General features: G+C 28.3%; 6 protein-coding genes across 7 annotated transcripts; 4 read left to right on the forward strand and 2 right to left on the reverse strand.

Moving 5' to 3' along the window:
* Window positions 1-271: 271 nt before the first annotated feature.
* LOC146873244 (uncharacterized) lies at window positions 272-1,107 on the reverse strand. Its single transcript, XM_085664255.1, has 3 exons — window positions 967-1,107; window positions 536-689; window positions 272-459 (listed from the first exon to the last, which is right to left on the reverse strand). The coding sequence occupies exons 1-3, from the start codon at window positions 1,105-1,107 to the stop codon at window positions 272-274; spliced, it is 483 nt and encodes a 160-aa protein (XP_085520381.1).
* Window positions 1,108-1,478: 371 nt separating this feature from the next.
* Window positions 1,479-2,274, forward strand: LOC118441891 (uncharacterized). Its single transcript, XM_035866889.1, has 3 exons — window positions 1,479-1,577; window positions 1,712-1,850; window positions 2,000-2,274. The coding sequence occupies exons 1-3, from the start codon at window positions 1,479-1,481 to the stop codon at window positions 2,272-2,274; spliced, it is 513 nt and encodes a 170-aa protein (XP_035722782.1).
* A 688-nt stretch (window positions 2,275-2,962) lies between these two features.
* On the forward strand, window positions 2,963-6,060 carry LOC118441881 (uncharacterized). Its single transcript, XM_085664264.1, has 6 exons — window positions 2,963-3,165; window positions 3,839-3,959; window positions 4,075-4,533; window positions 4,847-5,225; window positions 5,322-5,533; window positions 5,644-6,060. Exons 1-6 carry the CDS (start codon window positions 2,963-2,965, stop codon window positions 6,043-6,045), a joined length of 1,776 nt encoding a protein of 591 aa, XP_085520390.1. The 3' UTR covers window positions 6,046-6,060.
* Window positions 6,061-7,677: 1,617 nt separating this feature from the next.
* On the forward strand, window positions 7,678-11,205 carry LOC118441878 (esterase E4-like). Its single transcript, XM_035866866.2, has 8 exons — window positions 7,678-8,017; window positions 8,508-8,633; window positions 8,756-8,927; window positions 9,011-9,387; window positions 9,459-9,630; window positions 9,954-10,147; window positions 10,228-10,372; window positions 10,770-11,205. The coding sequence occupies exons 1-8, from the start codon at window positions 7,814-7,816 to the stop codon at window positions 11,102-11,104; spliced, it is 1,725 nt and encodes a 574-aa protein (XP_035722759.2). The 5' UTR covers window positions 7,678-7,813; the 3' UTR covers window positions 11,105-11,205.
* Window positions 11,206-11,853: 648 nt separating this feature from the next.
* Window positions 11,854-15,448, forward strand: LOC146873245 (esterase E4). Its single transcript, XM_085664946.1, has 8 exons — window positions 11,854-12,212; window positions 12,758-12,883; window positions 13,004-13,175; window positions 13,259-13,635; window positions 13,705-13,876; window positions 14,191-14,384; window positions 14,466-14,610; window positions 15,025-15,448. Exons 1-8 carry the CDS (start codon window positions 12,009-12,011, stop codon window positions 15,357-15,359), a joined length of 1,725 nt encoding a protein of 574 aa, XP_085521072.1. The 5' UTR covers window positions 11,854-12,008; the 3' UTR covers window positions 15,360-15,448.
* A 907-nt stretch (window positions 15,449-16,355) lies between these two features.
* LOC118440571 (uncharacterized) lies at window positions 16,356-20,039 on the reverse strand. Of its 2 annotated transcripts, none has more exons than XM_085664947.1 (6): window positions 19,949-20,039; window positions 19,698-19,790; window positions 17,661-17,836; window positions 17,243-17,524; window positions 16,976-17,173; window positions 16,356-16,847 (listed from the first exon to the last, which is right to left on the reverse strand). In XM_085664947.1, the coding sequence occupies exons 3-6, from the start codon at window positions 17,806-17,808 to the stop codon at window positions 16,516-16,518; spliced, it is 960 nt and encodes a 319-aa protein (XP_085521073.1). In that variant the 5' UTR covers window positions 17,809-17,836; window positions 19,698-19,790; window positions 19,949-20,039; the 3' UTR covers window positions 16,356-16,515. The 2 variants fall into 2 exon arrangements, with proteins under 2 accessions (XP_085521073.1, XP_035719718.1); XM_035863825.2 differs by having other exon boundaries at window positions 19,648-19,790.
* Between the last annotated feature and the right edge of the window lie 916 nt (window positions 20,040-20,955).

Below are 20,955 nucleotides of genomic sequence, written 5' to 3' on the forward strand. Positions count from 1 at the left end.
GAGTAATTTTATCGACAAAAGTCAAGCGAATATACAGACGAGAAGAAGTTATCTATATCTCGGAAGAATAATAGAGAAATTGTTTATATTTTTTTATTAATAATAGCAATTGTTTTTTTTTTCCAAATACTCTGGCCTAAATCCAAAATCACTACAACTAAAATCATAATAACGATAATAATTATTATATAAATATCACATTTTATTATTTTCTTTTTTAATAGTTTTACAGTAAATTATTTATATCGATGTTATTTATAATAGAATGAAATTAAGAATTAACGTTATTATGTGCTTTAATGAAAAAATTTTCTAAATATTTTGGTTTAGCGAGCAATTTAATTCGGGGCGAACAAGTGGCCTTCAAAGCTGACGGACTTACTTTAAAAGGATCTCTTGAAAAATTATTCGAAGTAATTAAATTTTTTGGTAGTGCCAATTTCATCACTCTTTTCGATACTATAAAAAAAATCGATTCGCTTATTAAATCAAGCAAGTGAATTAATCGTTCGAATGAAAATATATTAAAGAAAACCTGTCGGAGTTGAAGTCCGTTTTTTCGTTTTTCCAAACGCAATCGAATTCCATTCTTGCTTTGATAATTTCGTAATAATCTTAGGTTGAGCTAATCGTTGAATTTTATTCATATGTTTTATTACCTCTTTTACATTTTTATTTTTATGACGTTTCTGCTATCATTCAGAAAACTATTAAACTATCTCGTTTTACTTTAATCACGAAATCATGGATGAAATTTTACAACAGTATATTTTTTTTATTTTTAAATATTAATAAAGATCGAACAAATTCAATAAAATATTTTAATATTATTTATCAATATCAAATAAAAATTACAAAAGTTATTGTTCGCCGTGATCGCAAATAACATTTGATAATATTTTCAAATAAAATTTTTCATCCATGACAATTCTTAACAGATAATATAATTATGATGATTTAAATTACTGTACGAAACGAAGACTTGACTTTCCTTTTTTTTTTACTTTTTACTATTTTTTCAACAGACGATTCGTTTTCCGAATATATGTTTATCACTTTTCTAGGTAAGCACCAACATGATTTAGAAGATTTTCTTTGTTTCCACATTTCATAATTATCTTAGCCTATAAAAATCAATGTACGAAATCGTATTAAAGTAAATGACTGAATGACTTAATTGTATTTGAAAACGATATCACATGAGTGATATATAAATTTACATATAAGAATTGAAAAGATCATGAGCCATAATCATGAAGTATGTACTGCACTATACGAATAAAGAGTGAACACTGTTAAAGAAGACGATATTAATTTGTTTCCGTCAAATCAATCTCTCCACCTTCACTCACAACATCCAAATTTAACCCTAACACAAACTCTAAAATTTACAAGTCTCGCAATTTACACTTCTAAACAGAAAAAAAAACTTTTTTGAATTTAACACAAGCCCATTAAAAAAATATATAGGATTAGACATGAGTACTAATGATTCCACCCAAAAGACACCAAGATACGAGAAGTTAGCAAAACCGAAAATAAAAATCGATAGGATTAGCAACGTTAATCCTTATAAAGTATGTATACCTATTTTATATATATATATATATATATATATATATATATATATATATGGGTAAATAAAAATTAAAAAGAATAAAGAAAAGAGAAAAAATAAAAAGGAACATATACGAGGTAAACGATATTTCAGATAAAACCTTCGGCCTTGTCTTATCAGATAACGGACACGTTGAACAAACTTGCTCAACCTAAACGAAGACATGATTTAAATGTTTACGATTATCCTAGTTCTTCAGCCCGAACGATTAATTCCTCATCTCAAAGCACAGGTTTTCTTTCAAATTAAAGAAATTTATTTAAATTAAATTAAAAAATTTCCTTTTGTCATTTCGAATGATATTTCGAATAATTCATGAAAATTGCGAAATATATGATTCAAACAGACAAAATCGATTTTGATTACTTTTCCTTCTCTTAGAGAAATCGATGAAAAGGAAGCTGATAAACAGTAGCGAAGAATCGAGAAATATTGAAAATTTTGGAAAGAAAAAAAATCTTTTGGATTCTTACGCTCGTATAACTGCGACAAGAAACAGACGGTATCCAACACGTTTGCTGGATTTATCTAAATCCAAGAGGAATTCCATAAGTAACGACAATGCTTATGAAAATTTTGATAAAAATTATTACAACCCAGTAAAAACCTTCGCACCAAAAATCAATTCAACTTTTGGGGGTCAACAAAAAAGATAGTAAAATTCTTCTGACATTTGCTTTACTTTGTCTTCTTCTTCTTCTTCGAAAATGTTAACACATACTTCCAAAAATTTCGGAAGATCTGTCAAATAAAAAATAGGCATCAAATAAATTTTTTACTGATTTAAAACATTTACTCGCAGTATATAAAACACATACGTTATTGAACAATTTTACAACTTTGTATTCCAATATAGTAAATTATATATATACGTATTAAAAAGTACATATTTAAACTAAAATGACATTTCGATTTTTTTATCTAAAGTATAAAGTATAAAGAAATATAAAAAAAAAAATTGTATATGCACAAAATATGTATCGATTGATTATACATTTATCTAAGTAATTCTAACAAGTTCTTTATTCAAAACATTAATATTTAATAAAATTTATTGTTAATAATCGAGTTAACTCGTAGATTGAACAATCGACTACTATAAAATTATGGCGTAGTAGAAAAAATTCACGTTTCGATCTTTGCCTTTCGGAAAACAATCATTAAAATTTTTAACAACAAAATTCTTCATTCGGATAATAAAGAAAAGAAATCATGTCGCATATAAATTATAACTTTATAATTCAAATGCCGAAAAACATCATCAGGATAAAACTAATAACCTAACTTTTACCATTGATATTACACGGTGATTAGTGTTTGAAAGAATTAGAATTAATCATTATAATGCCTTCGAGAGTACCAACTAGACCAACAGTATCACATACGCCAGATGATAAACTTCCTAAAAGTGCAATTCATCCTATAAAGGACACAATTACCTCTAAAAGGGACCCAATTAAATCTAAAAGGGATGTACGCGATGTTAAACATGCTGGTATCGCTTCTAAGAGTAATAAAATAATGAAGCCGAAAGCAGTTACTCCAAAGTGAGTCGACAAATAAATTTTTACTTGCAGATAAAAATATGCTATTACTTTTAAATACATCTTAAATAAATATATTTTACTTGTGATGCATCATATTGAAACATAACAAATAAAGATAATATGTATCAATGTTACAACTTCTTTAATAGACATCATTTTTTGTTATTGTTTTATCGAAAATTTTTAATATTTTTTCTTTTTTCGTTATCTCAAAAAAATTATTTGCTTGTGCTCATATTTCCCGATATGTTTTTATTTTTATTATTTTTTTTTATTTTTTTATTTTCTTTTTTTCTTTATAAATTCATATCCCAAGAAATTACTTTATCTTGAAATTGAGTTAAGAATACGTAACTAATTTTTATGAAAAAATCGAAAATTTTAACAATTATCATGTATATCATCCGTATACTTATAAAACGTATTTCTACACTTTACAAATATTTACAATCAATAAAATAAATTTCTAAAATATGCTAACAAAGACCGACATAATCTTTATATATTATTATTTTATTATGTTTTATTACAAAATTTCAATTAAATCAATTAACATTAATATTTATAAATAACAGTCCATCATAATATTCATCGTAAGCAAGTAATGTTAAAATTATCTTTAACGTGTAACGCGTACAATTCAATGGGTTAAATTTAATTATCATGATTATAGAAAAAAACGACGTAAAAAACCAGTAAAAACATGGTTAAAAACACCAGCCGATTGGGCTCAATTTTATGCTTGGGCACAAATAAAAGCACAACCACGAAAGTATCCAGAACCAGAACCGATTGTAAGTTGTATCCTCTTAATAATATTTTACGAATAATTATGTATATTTTCTCTCTCTCTCTCTCTCTCTCTCTCTCCTTTTCTCTTTCTCTCTTTCTCGTTTTCTTCCTTATCAGATTCGACCGTCAAAACCATTGCATTTGTTGAGAAGGAGGATTAAACTATTGAGCGAGAATCCAAAACGTGGTGATCCGAGTAAATATTGTAAGCCAGTCGAAACGGAAATTTCAAGAGCAGCTTTGAATGCAGTAACAACGAAACGACTTTTGAAATTGTCATTACCAAAGTTACGTACATGCGATTATGGCCGTGAATTGCCTACCGTAATATACAAAGCCACTCTGCAATATATTCCAAGTAAGAGGATACAAAATTTGAGTCAACCAAAAATTTTCGAACCCGAGGAATGTAAGCCTGTGGATATACCAAGTGATACAAAAAATAAACGTCAGGCGAGAAAAAGATTATTGAAGCTTAAGAAAAAATTGATTGAGTGTCCAGAAGGTTTGACCGATGAGGAAAAAAGGGAACTCTTCACAGATGTTGGGATTAGAAAAAGTGCATTAACGTACGAGGTATTTATTGTTTTTAATTTAACAATTCATTTCTATTAGAAAATTTGTACGATGGTCATCTGTGATTTATTTGAAAATGAATTTTCATTCTCTTACTTTTAAATTTATAAATGATTTTATAAAATCTTGTTAATTTTTAATACTGATGTCATTATCCATTGCAATGCTAAATCGAGATTGTAAGTGAATCTTTTTTTTTATGAAAAAGAAACAAAAAAAAAAAAAATTGAAAAAGAAAAGGATTTAAAAAGAAAAAAATATCTAATACATAATTGAAATATACGTCTACTTTCTAAATTTCTAAATTTGTTAGATCACACCGTGGATGGAGATTCTGGCTTTGCCAGGTTACACAATATTAAAATTTCGAGACGACGAAGATGCTAAGAAATGGAAGAAAATGTTTTTGGAGAATTACGAGGTAAGAGGTAAGAAAGCTATCGAGGAACAAAGAATGAGGATAGAAGAAAAGGAAAAAAAGGAGAAGAAGAAAAAGAAAAAGAAGGAAGATGAAGAAAAAGAGAAAGATGAAGGAGACGAGAAAAAAGATGAGGATACTAAAAATGAGAAAAAAAAAAAAGAAGCTGCGAGAAGAAGGAAACAAATTAAGCACGCATGGAGATACGCCCCATTACCCTGTAAAACGTACGAGGATGCATTTTTTACTAAAAAAGCAGCCTTGAATGCCAAAGGTATACTAAGGCATAAGAAATTCGCACAAAAATTCAATTTTTCATTTATTTATTCCATTGACAAATTTACATCGTTTATTTATTCGTTACTCGTAGCTTCGCCACGAACGAATGAGCTGGCCAAGCACAAGGAACACAAGGATTTAATGACAAAGGAGCATCCATTCGACGTGAAAAAGAGTGCATTGAGTGCAACGAGTAGTGGCAGAACCAATGAATTAGCGAAACCGAAGCAGCCTCGGGATCCTATCGAAAAACCTCCCCCTCGTGAAAAGAATATATATGGTCAAATAATTTTTATAAAACCGGTAAATTGATTATCGCTATATTATTATATATAGATTATTATTGGAATCTAATAATGTGTTAATGAAAAATATATTTTCAATAATATATCGATTTTTTTTTTTTTTTATAGATATACGGAAAGGTTTTGCCAAAAACGAAACCATACAAAATGGGAGAATGTCCGAAGAAAGAGGATAAGAAAGAGAAAAAGAAAAAGAAGGAAAGATCTATCGATCCGATCGTTTATGAGCCGACTATTGACCCATGTATTTATCCAAAACTGGCGAGAAAACAAATGAGAGAGAGAAAGAGGATTGATAAAAGGAAAGAAAAAACTGATAAAGACGAAACTGTTGAAAAACATGAAAAAATGGAACCTGAACCTACAGTAACTGAACCTGAAGTAACTGAACCTACAACAACTGAACCTGAAGAAACTGAACCTGAAGAAACTGAACCTGAAGAAACTGAACCTGAAGAAACTGAACCTGAAGAAACTGAACCTGAAGAAACTGAAAATGAAGAAAATTAAATATTTTTTCAAATGATCGATGAACTTTTTCCTTAAGAGGAGTAGATATCATTTACAGAAACATCGCAAACAAGCAATTACAGTCTAATAAGATTTTATCGACTCGCATAGATCAAATATTAAAATATACGGAAAGATTTTATTTGTGTGTAATTTAATATATTTATCCTATAAATCATTCTAATCTAACGATCCATATTTTCACATTACGTAATAAGATCGTGTTATTTTCCTATGAATTCTAGAAACGTGCAAAAAATATTCCAATATTCTAATTATCATTTCTTATTAGTAATAACATTACGTAATATTTATCTAATATACATACATGCATATTTTTACGAATTATAACATCTCTTTAATATACGAATACATATATGACACGTAATAAGAAATTCTCTATAGTATTATATTATTTTCCTTGTTTCCTTAGGATTATCCCAGAAGATTTAATGTTGTGATTTAATTTTATCTATTGGCATAGATAAACAAAGGGAAAAAAAAAGAAAAGAAAGAGACATTAAAATATTCAATACAGTTATAAAACTGTTCGATAAAAATAGCCTATATCGTTCCATCATGACAAATAGATAAATCATCATAGCATATGACCTTATGCAATGACATTAAAAGCACGATAACGATATATTTAACAGATTCATTGAATAGACTTTATTATCTTACTTTTTATCGTATTATAGAATCGAAGAGACTAGTAAATAGACAAATGTCCATATTCCAATTAATAAAATAAAAATAATAAACAATTTTATCGTCATTTATTGTATATTATCATATACAAATCAATTTATTTTCAAGATCAAATGAATATATAAAAAATTTAATTATAGATCTAAAATTTCGTAATGGAATTTTTGTTTTTATCCGCTATAAATATTGCTACATTTGAAATATATACCACATATAAAATAGGTATTATCTATTATCCGTTTTGTAATGAGAAAAAGAGAAAGAGATAGAGAGAGAGAGAGAGAGAGAGAGAGAGAGAGATAGAGAAAATTCTGATATCTTTTTTCGAGAGAATATATTTCAATGTCACGTTGAAATAAATAAAACACGTGACGCTGTTAAAATTTTATCTCGTCAAATTCTTCCTACATAATAATCAATTACTAATGCAATTTCCAAAAGACACGTACCTGCATATTTGGAAAATAAATTTTTTTCTTCTCTTTTCTTTTTTTTTTTTTATTTTTTTTTTTTTACACTACCTAAATTACATTGAACTTTTGCACCAAGACAGGATCTCCTTGTTGTATCCTTTTCATGGTAAAGTTATTTGTCATAAAAAAAAAATCATGAAGGACTCCACGAGAAAGTCATAAAACTTCATTGCATTAAATCATAACACGTATGGATGCAAACCATAAAAAAAAAACAATGAACTGTTATTATTATATTTAATAAGGCTAAAAAAGAATTTTTTCAAATATGCCCTATCACTTCAAAAGCACCGATGACCGTGAATTCATTACATTATCGTGAATTCGTGAGGCGTGAGTAAATTCACTATATTACCATTATTCTTGGTAAAGTAATCATCATTCCCCACCAGTCTGTCTTTTTCCTCTTGGATGGAGAGTATAAATTGCTTTACATTGCCCTTGAGCGTCTCAATATTTCCTCTAGCGCATTCGTCGTGTCCGACAAAATTCTTTCAATATCTAGATACAACGTCTCAATATAGCAATATTAATACGTATGTTATTTATAAAGAAAAACTATTAAAAAGAATCCTTCGAGAAAAATGTTGAAAACGATCGGGCTCATTGTTTTGAGCGCGTTTTTCGTTTTTACAATTGCGGATGATTCGACATCGGAAAATCCAATAGTAGAAGCACCCATTGGAAAGATTCGTGGATCGATCTTAACTTCGAGATTGGGTAGAAAAATCTATTCGTTTCGAAGTGTGAGGTATGCCGAACCTCCAGTCGGTCAACAAAGATTTCAGGTGAGAATTATATTTTCTTTTTCTTTCACAATAAAAATTGATTTTATCAGAGATATTATTTATCTATTTAACTGCATCATAATCAGTAAATTTACTAATCACTATATTCTAAGATTTATTTTTTTTTTTTTTTTTTTTTTTTTTAATACACAATTAATTATATATACTTTGTACTATGAAGAGATTAAATGATTAACCATCATTTAATTCCAAGAGTTATTATAATTCAAGAACATATTTAATGACTTCTTCCGTTGAAGGAAACTGGAACGTTTATTCTATGTGCAAAACAGTTTGACTCATCACCTATTATACTTAAGTCTTTTGTGAATCACCATGTGAAGTCAATAACATGTCCATACTGTCTATAACGATTATCATTCATTATACGTCGTGATTATATGTCCTGTATCAATTATATATAACGATTGACAAGACAAAACAAATGTTAAAGTATTAATACAATCTTGAATCCTTGTTTTCTTCTTAGGTTGCTATACCAGCAAAAGATTGGAATGAAATCTACGATGGTACTGAAGAAGGACCTGCATGTAGTACCATAACCGAGACATCTATATCCGAGGATTGTTTACGTTTGAATGTCTACACAACTAAAGTAATTCAGAAATTTAATTTTGTTTCTTACAATCCGGAATTTCTTTGATAAATCGTATATCTAAAAATATACACAGATAAATACAACTTTTTCAAATCATATTAATATAAATTTCTTTATAGTTACCATCGAAAAATACAAAAGATGGAAATTTCAAAGGACGTCCAGTTCTGGTCTTCTTCCATCCTGGTGGCTTCTACCTCTTTTCTGGTCAATATCGATTTTTTGGTCCTGAATATATCATGGATAAGGACATCGTCCTAGTGACGTTGAATTATCGACTTGGAACTTTAGGTAAAAATTTGTTTGTAATTTTTAAATAAACAGATGATTGTTGATATGATATAGAATAATATACGCATTCTGTTCTCCGTTAGGTTTTATAAGTACAGGAGATTCGCTTGCACCAGGAAATTTGGGCTTGAAGGATCAAGTCGTAGCCCTTCGTTGGATTCAGAGAAATATTGCAGCATTCGGAGGAGACCCCAACTCGGTTACTATTGGTGGTTACAGTGTCGGAAGCATAGCTGTGTTATTACATATGTTATCACCAATGTCAAAGGGTCTCTTCCACAGAGGAATTGCAATGAGTGGTTCTCCTATAGCATTAGAACCACTACCGACAGAACAGAAACACATAGCCAAGAAACAGGCAGAATTATTAGGTTGTCCAACAGACACAACAGGATCCATGTTGATCTGTTTAAAATCTAAACCAATCGAACGATTTACTGAAACTATGCCGCAACTTTTCGTAAGTCTTATTTATCGTAAATACGTAAGCCTGGTAAAAATTAAACCACTGATTAAGGAATTTGTTGTAAGGAATGGTATTGGAATCCGATGACAGTATGGTCAGTGGTCGTAGAGCCAGATATACAGGGTGTTGAAAGATTTTTAACTGCTCAACCTATCGATTTGATCAGAGAAGGCAAAATTCACGAAGTCCCTCTCATTATTGGTACTACCAAAGACGAATTTGGTGGATTGGTTACCGGTAAATAATTTCTATACGTTAGATTTCTAGAATAATCCTCAAATGCATATTATTGCAGAAGTATAATATATTAATAATTTAATATCTATCGTCCAACAATTCAGTTTTTCGTTAAAATTTATGAGAAAAGAAATTGTACCAATGTAATTTTATTTATTATTTTCATCTTACTATATATTTAATGCCTAGTATAATTTTTTCATTGAAAATAAAAAAAAAAAAAGAGTAAATACATCATGCGTTGAATTATTAAAATTAAAGAACGTAGAAAGACAAATGAATTTTGAAGTTTGAATTAACGCTATCGCCATTATTTGTTTTAGCTATCGAAAGATTAGTAAAAGCAGGAAATACTTCGATATTGGATGATCTAAATGCAAGGTGGGATACTTATGCGCCTATCAGTTTTATGTACGAAAGAGATACACCTCGTTCGAAACATATCAGTCAAGAATTACGACAATTCTATTTCGGAAATAAACCGATCAGTCGAGAATCATATGATGGAATAGGACAGGTGAGTAAATCATCAAAATTCTTTTCCTCATTCGATCGATATCAATTTGCTAAAAATTAACAAAATTTCTTTCTATTCAGATCAATAGCGATAGTATTGTCGTATTCCCAGTGCTTCGTGCCGCACGATTGATTGCTGATAATAGTAAACTTCCAGTCTATTTCTACAGATTTTCATACGACGGACGTTTCAGTTTCTCTACATGGAACGATACTACTCCATACGGTATCCAGAAATTTTGTTTTTAATAAAACTTCATAAATACGTATAACACATATATAAGGGACAATTATTTTTCATACAAATTTACATTAAAAAAGGGATGAAATCGTCTTTTTAAATATACCAAATTTTTCATTGTTTCAATATATATCTAGTAAAAGAGATAGAGAAATGTTTCTTCTGTAAAAGTTACATTATATTTGAAATCTTATTGGATTACAGGAAAAAGATATATTAGTAAAGCACTTGCAATTTTAATAACATAAATTAGTCAGAGATAAAATTGTATAGAAATCATGATTTTTGAGCTCGGAATTTTTCCTTATAAAACCTACTCCTATATACCTTCAATTCAATTTGATTACATCATTAATATTATTGACATTCATTGTCTTTTTAGGAACACCTGTACACCACGATGATCTGCAATACTTATTTTACATGAGTGCCGTTTTCCCTTACTTCAACGCATCCGATCCAGAAATTCAAATGGTTGAGCGTTACACTGCAATGTGGGCAAATTTCGTAGAAACCGGTGAACCCATTCCAAACAATGATAAGATGTTTAGCAACGTTAAATGGGAGAGATTCACAAAGGAGAATGATAAATATTTAAACATTGATTTACATCCCACTATGAAACAGGGTATCTTTCCCGAAAGAATGGCTCTATGGGAACGATTGTTCCCTTTGCCACCACCGTCTCACTCCATCGATTATCAGAAAAGTCAATAAAATTTTGACTATAATATCATAATGCAATTAACGAAATGTATTTCGAATATGTATACGTATATACTTTTTTTTTTATGAAATAAAGAGGAATAGAATTACTATACTGTACATATATTCTTTTATCCTTGATTGTGCATCAAGATATATAAATGACGTATCTAAAAAGATAATAAAAAAGCTAAACATCAACACAACTATGTGAAGAAATCTTAATTTTGTTGCTTCATGAATTTATAGATAAGAATTTTGCTTAGATTTTAGAATTAGTTGATCGCAATGTAACAATTTTTTTTGAAGTCCTCTACAATAATAAATAAAAATAAGAAATACGGAGAAGAGAGGAGATCTAATAATAGTATTAGAATGACGTAAGGAACATTAACTAATGTATAAAAAAATAAAAAAAAACGTATTGTATTTATCACATGATTGAAAGAAAAAAATACCTATTTATTTTCCTACTATTCGAGAACTTATAAATATTTATTATTTCATGATTTAAATGCATAATTAGTCGTATACTATTCTTATTATCTTTTTCTTTTCTTAAGGAAAAATCGATGAAATTATATTTAATAAAACTAAAAGAATTCTTCAAATATAATATCTTGTCCGTTTCATAAATAACATTGACCTTACGAAGACGAGAGTAAATTCATTATACTGCCGTAGTTCTTGGTAAGAAAAACATTATTCCCCACCAGTCTGTCTTTTTCCTCTTGGTTGGAATATATAAATTGCTTCACATTGTCCTTGAGTGTCTCAATATTTTGTCGAGCGCGTTCAACGTGCACGACAAAGTTCTTTCAAATATAACGTATAAATATAACATCTCAAGATAGCAAGATATTAATACGTATGCCATTTATAAAGAAAAACTATTAAAAAGAATCCTTTGAGAAAAATGTTTAAAACAATCGGGCTCATTGTTTTGGGCGCGTTTTTTGTTTTTACAATTGCGGATGATTCGACATCGGAAAATCCAATAGTAGAAGCACCCATTGGAAAAATTCGTGGATCGATCTTAACATCGAGATTAGGTAGAAAAATCTATTCGTTTCGAAGTGTGAGGTATGCCGAACCTCCAGTTGGTCAACAAAGATTTCAGGTGAGAATTATATTTTCTTTTTCTTTCGCAATAATCATTACCATTGATTTAATCAAAGACTTTATTCATCTATTTAATAGTTTCAGAATTGATAGTTTCAGAGTTTTTATATAACGATTATTTTTCTTCCGCATGAAACTTTATAGATTTGTAAATGAAAAAAGTATTAACTCGTTAAACAACTCATTAAAATCGTTTAACTACGAGAGTTATCATTTTAATTCAAGAACATATCTCCTCCCGCTAAAAGGAATTTAAAAGTCTTTTCTGTTTGACTCATCATCTATTACATACAAGTCTGTTATGAATCATCACGTGAAATCAATAACATGTGCATAGATATTGATCAATAACATGTATCTGCGCCGTGTTTTTTATACGTATTAATTGTTACACGATTATTACGTCATGATTAAAATATATGATTATAATGATTAAATTAATGTCAATAAACACGCGTTGTATCATTCATATTTAACAATTGATAAGAAAAAAACTAATGTTGAAGTGCAATTACAAACTTGATTCTTTCTTTTTTTTTCCAGATTGCCATACCAGCAAAAGATTGGAATGATACATACGATGGTACAAAGGAAGGACCTGCGTGTAGTACTTTAAGCAAGACACCTATATCCGAGGATTGTTTACGTTTGAACGTCTACACGACCAAAGTAAATCAGAAAATATTCAATTTTGTTTCTTACAATCTGGAATTTCTTTGATAAATATCTAAAAATATACACAGATAGATACAACTTTTTCAAATCATATTAATATAAATTTCTTTGTAGTTACCATCGAAAAATACAAAAGATGAAAATTTCAAAGGACGTCCAGTTTTGGTCTTCTTCCATCCTGGTGGCTTCTATATCTTTTCTGGTCAATATCGATTTTTTGGTCCTGAATATATCATGGATCAGGACATCGTCTTAGTGACATTGAACTATCGGCTTGGAACTTTAGGTAGAAATTTGTTTGTAATTTTTAAATAAACAGATGACTGTTGATATGATATAGAATAATATACGCATTCTGTTCTCCGTTAGGTTTCATAAGTACAGGAGATTCGCTTGCACCAGGAAATTTGGGCTTGAAGGATCAAGTCGTAGCCCTTCGTTGGATTCAGAGAAATATTGCAGCATTCGGAGGAGACCCCAACTCGGTTACTATTAGTGGTTACAGTGTCGGAAGCATCTCTGTGTTATTACACATGTTATCACCAATGTCAAAAGGTCTTTTCCACAAAGCAATTGCAATGAGTGGTTCTCATATACTATTAGAACCAATCCCAACAGAGCAAAAACATTTAGCCAAAAAACAAGCAGAATTATTAGGTTGTCCAACAGACACAACAGGATCCATGTTGATCTGTCTAAAATCGAAACCAATCGAACGATTTACTGAAACTATGCCGCAATTTTTCGTGAGTTTTACTTATCTTAAATACATAAGCCTGATAAAAATGAGGCCATTGATTAAATTATTTATTTAGGAATGGTATGGTGATCCAATCTTGATATGGAAATGGGTCGTAGAGCCAGAAATACAAGGTGTTGAAAGATTTTTAACTGGTCAACCTGCCGATTTGATCAGAGAAGGCAAGATCCATGAAGTTCCTCTCATCATTGGTATCACCGAAGGCGAATTTAGTGGAGTCGTTACAGGTAAGTAAATTCTATACATTAATTTATAGAATAATCCTCAAATCCATGTGATTACAAAATTACAACATATTTGTAATTTAATGTAAAATATGTTGATACAATTTATTTTTTCGTTAAAATTCGTAAAAAAATCATGATAAGATAATTTTTTTTTCTTTTTTTTTTTTTATTATTATTATTTTCACTTTACTATTTATTTAATACCCACTATAATTTCTTCCTTGAAATTCAAAGAAATATAAATCATGTTTTGAATCATTAAAATTAAATAATAAACGAAAGCAAATTGTCTCAATCATTTCCATCTGTTTTAGGCATCGAGAGATTAGCCAAAGCAGGAAATACTTCGATATTTGATAATCTAAATACAAGATGGGATACCATTGCGCCCATCAGTTTTATATACGAAAGGGATACACCTCGTTCCAAACATATCAGTCAAGAATTGCGAAAATTCTATTTCGGAGATCAACCAATCAGTCGAGAATCATACAATGGAATAGCTAATGTCAGTGAATCATCAAAATTCATTTTTTCGGTTCGATCGATGGCAATTCGTTAAGAGTTAACAAATTTTCTTTTTAATTAGATCTACGCTGATAGCATTATCATATTCCCAGTGCATCGTGCCGCTCAATTGATTGCTGATAATAGTAAACTTCCAGTCTATTTCTACAAATTTTCATACGAAGGACGTTTCAGTTTCGCCATGTGGAACGATACAACTCCATACGGTAAAAAAATCTGCTGACAAATGGAAACATTCCTAATTCAGAAATTCCGACTTTTATAAAATTTCATAAAGTTTTATAACACATTGAATTATATAAGAAATAATTTTCTTCTATGAAAATTTATACCTTAATTAAATTTTACGCATTTGTCATTGTTTCGATATAATTAGTAAAAGAGATAGAGAAATGTTTCTTCTGTAAAAGTTACATTATATTTAAAATCTTATTGGCTTACAGGAAAAAGATATATTAGTGAAGCACTTGCAATTTTAATAATATAAATAGTCAGAGATAAAATTCTATAGAAATCAAGATTTCTGAGCTCGGAATTTTTCCTTATAAAACCTACTTCTATATATCTTCAATTCAATTTGATTACATCATTAATATTATTGACATTCATTGTCTTTTTAGGACCACCTGTACACCACGATGATCTGCAATACTTATTTTACATGAGTGCCGTTTTCCCTTACTTCAACGCATCCGATCCAGAAATTCAAATGGTTGAGCGTTACACTGCAATGTGGGCAAATTTCGTAGAAACCGGTGAACCCATTCCAAACAATGATAAGATGTTTAGCAACGTTAAATGGGAGAGATTCACAAAGGAGAATGATAAATATTTAAACATTGATTTACATCCCACTATGAAACAAGGTATCTTTCCCGAAAGAATGGCTGTATGGGAACGATTGTTCCCTTTGCCACCAACATCTCACTCCATCGATTATCAGAAAAGTCAATAAAATTTTGTCGATAATATCATAATGCAATTAACGAAATGTATTTCGTATATACTTTTTTTTTTATGAAATAAAGAGGAATAGAATTACTATACTGTACATATATTCTTTTATCCTTGATTGTGCATCAAGATATATAAATGACGTATCTAAAAAGATAATAAAAAAGCTAAACATCAACACAACTATGTGAAGAAATCTTAATTTTGATGCTTCATGAATTTATAGATAAGAATTTTGCTTAGATTTTAGAATTAGTTGATCGCAATGTAATAATTTTTTTTTAAGTCCTCTACAATTTCTTGCTGAAAATAAGATTCTGATCCTCTCTTCTTTAACTAACGTCATTTTAATTCAAGAACATATCTAACTAGTTTTTTCAATAAAAGAAATTGAAAAGTCTTTTTTTTTTCTCGACTCATCATCTATTACATTCAAGTCTATTGTGAACCATCACGTGAAATCAATAACATGTGCATTAATACTAATCATTATTATAGATAGTGTTTTGAAAATAAATCGACCTCAACTATTACAATATGTATGCAAAGGAAATAAAAAATATTTCAACATTAAAACATGACATATTTAAGATGTGTACCCTATTTGACGATAATATAAAATTGGCCTGAATTTTTTTTTACATTTTTAATACTCAGAAAAATAATTGCATGTATGTATTTAAATCGGACAAGGTATGTGTGCGTGTGTACAGAAGTTTATATGTATATATTAACTTGTATATGTATTTTCTAAGTTTGAAAAACATCTTTATCAATGTTCTTAATTCGAAAAAAAAAACGAATCCGAAGAAGACGTATTATTTAGTAAGAAATTAATTCATGATATATTTTTAAATCTATCAATTTAAAAAGAGAAAAAATCAGACCACATAAGACTCATTAAAAATATATGATATAAAGTACTCGTATTAGTTTCAACATACAAGTATTAGTTTCTCTTGAAACTCACCTTGATAGAATTTTTTCTTATCTTGTATATCTTTCTTTCACGAAATTAAATTAATTTGAAATCACTTATTAATACATTCCTCATATATAGATATTATCGGATATATTAGCTATACATTAAGAAAGATAATGATCGAAAAAATTACATTCCAGAAGATCATATATCAAAAATATCTCTCAAAGTGTATTTATAGCATCATGTTGATTTCATTTTCGTTATGTTTGTGACTATTAGAGAAAAAACGTATACGTGTTTTCAATTGATGCTCATTTCCTTGACATTTAGCAAAGTTATCCATTTCCACAGCATTTTGTACTATTTGTGACGTTAGACCAGATATGCGTAGATCTTTCAACTTCATTGCTCCTTCCAGATAAGCGATTTTATGATTCAGAGTACATATTAGATTATCTTTCTCACGTAATTCTTGCTTCAATTGAATACAAATTTGATGTGGTACGTCTTCGTCTTTCTGATCAACTTCGATTTTTATATCTTCTATTATATTATTCTTTCGTCCTTTACACAAAAAGAACAAAAAAAAAATAGTATTGTCAAAATATTAATTAAAATATCAATTAAAATATCATTTAGGAATAGAAAGGAGAAAAAAATTAATTAATTATTATATGCGTTTAGATATTTACCATAACTCAGAAAGAAATTCCAAAAGCAGAACCAACTAAACAACCATTTTGTAGCGTTAAATATCGCTCCCTTTATACAATTTATCTTTAACTGACGAGAAACAGAAAATTCTTTAATGTTTGCATTCTTAGATGTTAACATTTCAATAGAATCCCGATTATTCAGATTTTCCGATAATTTAACATTATCATTGTTAACTGTGTTAAAATATGACGAATCAGTATTTTTTGTTAAGAAAAACCAATAAGTCGATTTATATTTAATACCTAGCTCATCATTTCGCGTTTCGTTTAACGACAAAACATCCTGATGATTGATTCTTTCGATTTTGTTTTTGATCTCAAAAAGGAGCTTCTCTATTGTTCCTTGATGACAATTAGCGAGTAAACTTATAACATCTTTATTCAATTTCATATCGATCTTCGTTAATACTTTACGATTTAATGTATTCCAATTATCTTTCTTCAAGAAAAAATTATTTGCAGGTATGTAATTATGAAGATCAACGTAACGGGGATAATAATACTTGAGAATTTCAGCTAACAAAACTGATCGACAAAAATAAAGACAATTTATTAATGAGAATGATTTTATAATATATATATATATATATATATATATATATATATATATATATATGTTAAACGACATATTAATATATCTAATATATTTAGATTTTCATACCGCCATCCGATAAATCTCTGTATAACGACAGAGGAGATATATTCTTCTTAGGTTTTGTAAAAGGAATACTTTCGATCCAGGCACATAATTCTTTCGAAATATCGCTTTGATCTTTTTTATACTCGCATTGATCTGCTATGTCATTCATTCTTTTGCCTTTTAATAACTTCCATTCACTAATAACGAAGTATACTTAACTATGTATGATCTTGAATAATTAATTTTTCATGATATATCGTAGAAAATTGTTACACATTTTCGTATTCTTCATAATCTTTCCGATAAATTTTGTCTCATTTCGATAACGACAAGCTTAATTAATTATCTCAACAGACAATTTTTATGTCTCAATGCATGTCAGCATCATTGACCGATATGAAATCTGTATTAATTGCTAGATATATCAAATATCGCATCTTTCTTTTATTTCAATAAATGAATTTAATAAAAACAGAACTTAACGAAATAATAATTAAAGTTTCAAGATTCTAATTAGCGTCAATAGCTTTATTTTTTTTTTTTTTTTTTTAATATAAGACGCTAAAATTTAAATGCGAATTACAATTGTTAATAATTAAAAATTCTACATTTAAAATTCAATCAAATGTTAAAATATACATTTATCCATTGATAATATTTAATCGATATATTTTCTTTTCTATATATACTTAATTTGTGTTCTGTTTATCTTTTTTTTTTTTTTTTTTGATTATTATTACAAGATTCAAATCTATTTTCATGTATTTTAATTGAAAGATTATTATTGTAAGATTAAAATATCGTGTAAAATAATAATACTTCAACTTGGACAATGTGATAATAAAAATAAGAAATATGTCATTTCACGTAACAAATTATTATTATTTGTATTAATAACATTTATAAATTAATTATTTAAACTGTTTGATTGAATACAATAATAAAAGAACGATTTAATATATCTTAACTTCATGTCTTATATTTTTGAATCGATTGATTGCAATTTAATCATTCTTTCACTGATCTCTCAGAAATTCTTATCCAGTACAGAGTTCTGGATGATTCTCGTTAAACTTACTTTCTACAAAAAGAAACGAAGATAATTTAAAGCGTATGATATAGTACGTGCACCAAAAGTGAAACTTCTTTAATGTCGATCGAAATGTACAATTCTAAAAGCGTGATATTATTTTTCTTTATTGTTTTATATGCTCAAAAAATTTCATAGAATATTTTTAGAAAATTTCTATTTGAATAATACACAGTATATTACAAAACGAGAGAGAAAAAAGAAGATATATATAATAATAATAATATTAGACTTAATATATACATAAAAGTTCAATATATAATAGGACTCATGAAATCATTTCCTGAAAATAATATCTTTATTATTCTTCTTTTTTGAGAACTTATGAGGGAAGAATAATAATAATAATAATAATAATAATAATAATAATAATGATAATAATATTAAAACGACGTAATGCATATTAATCTATACTTAAAAAAAGAACAGATAATTGGATTCAACAAATTATTTCGAAAAAAAAAGAGAGAAAAACATCATCGTTTTTTTTTTTTTTGTTTTTTTTTTAATCGAAAACAAAAATATTAATAATTCCACGATTTTAAGACGTAATGAATCGCAAATTTATATTCTTACATTAATATTACAATTATCTCTCTTTTATTATCTTCTTTGTAATTGACAAAAGTGCTAATAATAAATAAATATATATATATATATATTTTGAATAAATAAACATTATATAAATAAATTACACATAATAATCATAAATATTATATAAATAAGGTATATAAATTTGATATTCAAAGTTGGTTGATTTTACGATAGAATTTAAACAACAGATTAATTATCGAGAAACCATTCGATCAAATCAATCATTTACAAATTTATCGAATACCTTAGCTAATTAATGAAATAATAAAAGATAATTAAAAGGAAACCTTTAATTTTATTAGCTAAAACAATATTTCTAAATACCATGATCAGCTTGGCGCCTCTCTTAGCAAGATTCTTAGTTGTTTCCTTACCAATGCCAGACGTACAGCCAGTAATTAATATTATAATTCTCTTGTTATTCTTACAAACGTCAATATTGCGATAAAAATAATTCCAATATATCACTAAAAGTAAACATGTAATATTAAAGACTGCTAGATAAGAAATTAACGATTTATCTATAATGTTTAAGAATATAATCTGAGGAATAAAATATATCGATGTTTAATCTTTCTAATATGACGGGATACTTATAAATTATACAAACTAAATAACTTTTTACCTGTCTTTATGTTAATAGATAGAATAGACTGATTCTAAATGAAATATGGCGGAGGAATGATGAGTAGAAATGATAGGAAAATCGATCGTTAGATATCGCCTGTGTTGTTGGAAAAAGATTTGGAAATCTGCCGCTAGATGTCGTTGACATGTCACTATGTATTAAGAACTTTGTACATCAAGTAACAATTATGATATATTTATGTAGCTATGTTTGGTATACAGTAGGTATAATCAGACTATGATTTCCAGCAGTTACGACTGTGGTCTCTAGAAGAGTCGAAGAAAGAATGTATGATTTTCTTTGTGTTTTTGGCATCTTTATCGTCTCCTTTGTTTTCAGGATCTTTATTGTCTTTTACTTTGTTTGGTTAGTTTCTGGTGTATACATTTGATGGCGCCAAGATGTGTTAGTTATATGTCTTGCCGAAAGAGGCGTAATAGTCGCGACGAGGTCGCCATGAGAGGTTGCTCTGATCGTTTGCTTCCAAAGATAGCACTGGCAATAATACGAATGACAATGTATATATATGCAATTATGTCAATAAAAAGTTGCATAATGTATATGTATGGAAAATCCATTAAAAAGTATTTTCACAATATATTCTTTTGTATTTCTTATTCACGTTCTTTTCGATATTCTTTTTTCACAAAATATAACGAAAAAATTATTTATAGTAACTTAGTTTTTTTTCTATTATCTAATATTAATAGCACGATATCTTAGAGTAATTAATAAACTTCTTTATTTTTTATTTCAAGGAGCTTCTAGATCGATCCTTAATGATCGAGTAAATGAAATTAGTAAAAACAGAGCTTAGTGAAATGATAACGTATTTCAAATTTTAAATTGACGTCTAATATATCTCCCGTATATTTCTTTCATATAAGACATTAAAATCTAAAAGCAAATGATCGCTGTTGATAATTTAGATTCCTACATATAAAATCCTTCTAAAGATAAATACACATTTATCCATTGATAATATTCTATCTATACACTGTCCT

Source organism: Vespa mandarinia, chromosome 2 (assembly GCF_050613455.1).
Source record: "Vespa mandarinia isolate Hongniang chromosome 2, ASM5061345v1, whole genome shotgun sequence".
In the NCBI taxonomy this organism is placed as follows: Eukaryota; Metazoa; Arthropoda; class Insecta; order Hymenoptera; family Vespidae; genus Vespa; species Vespa mandarinia.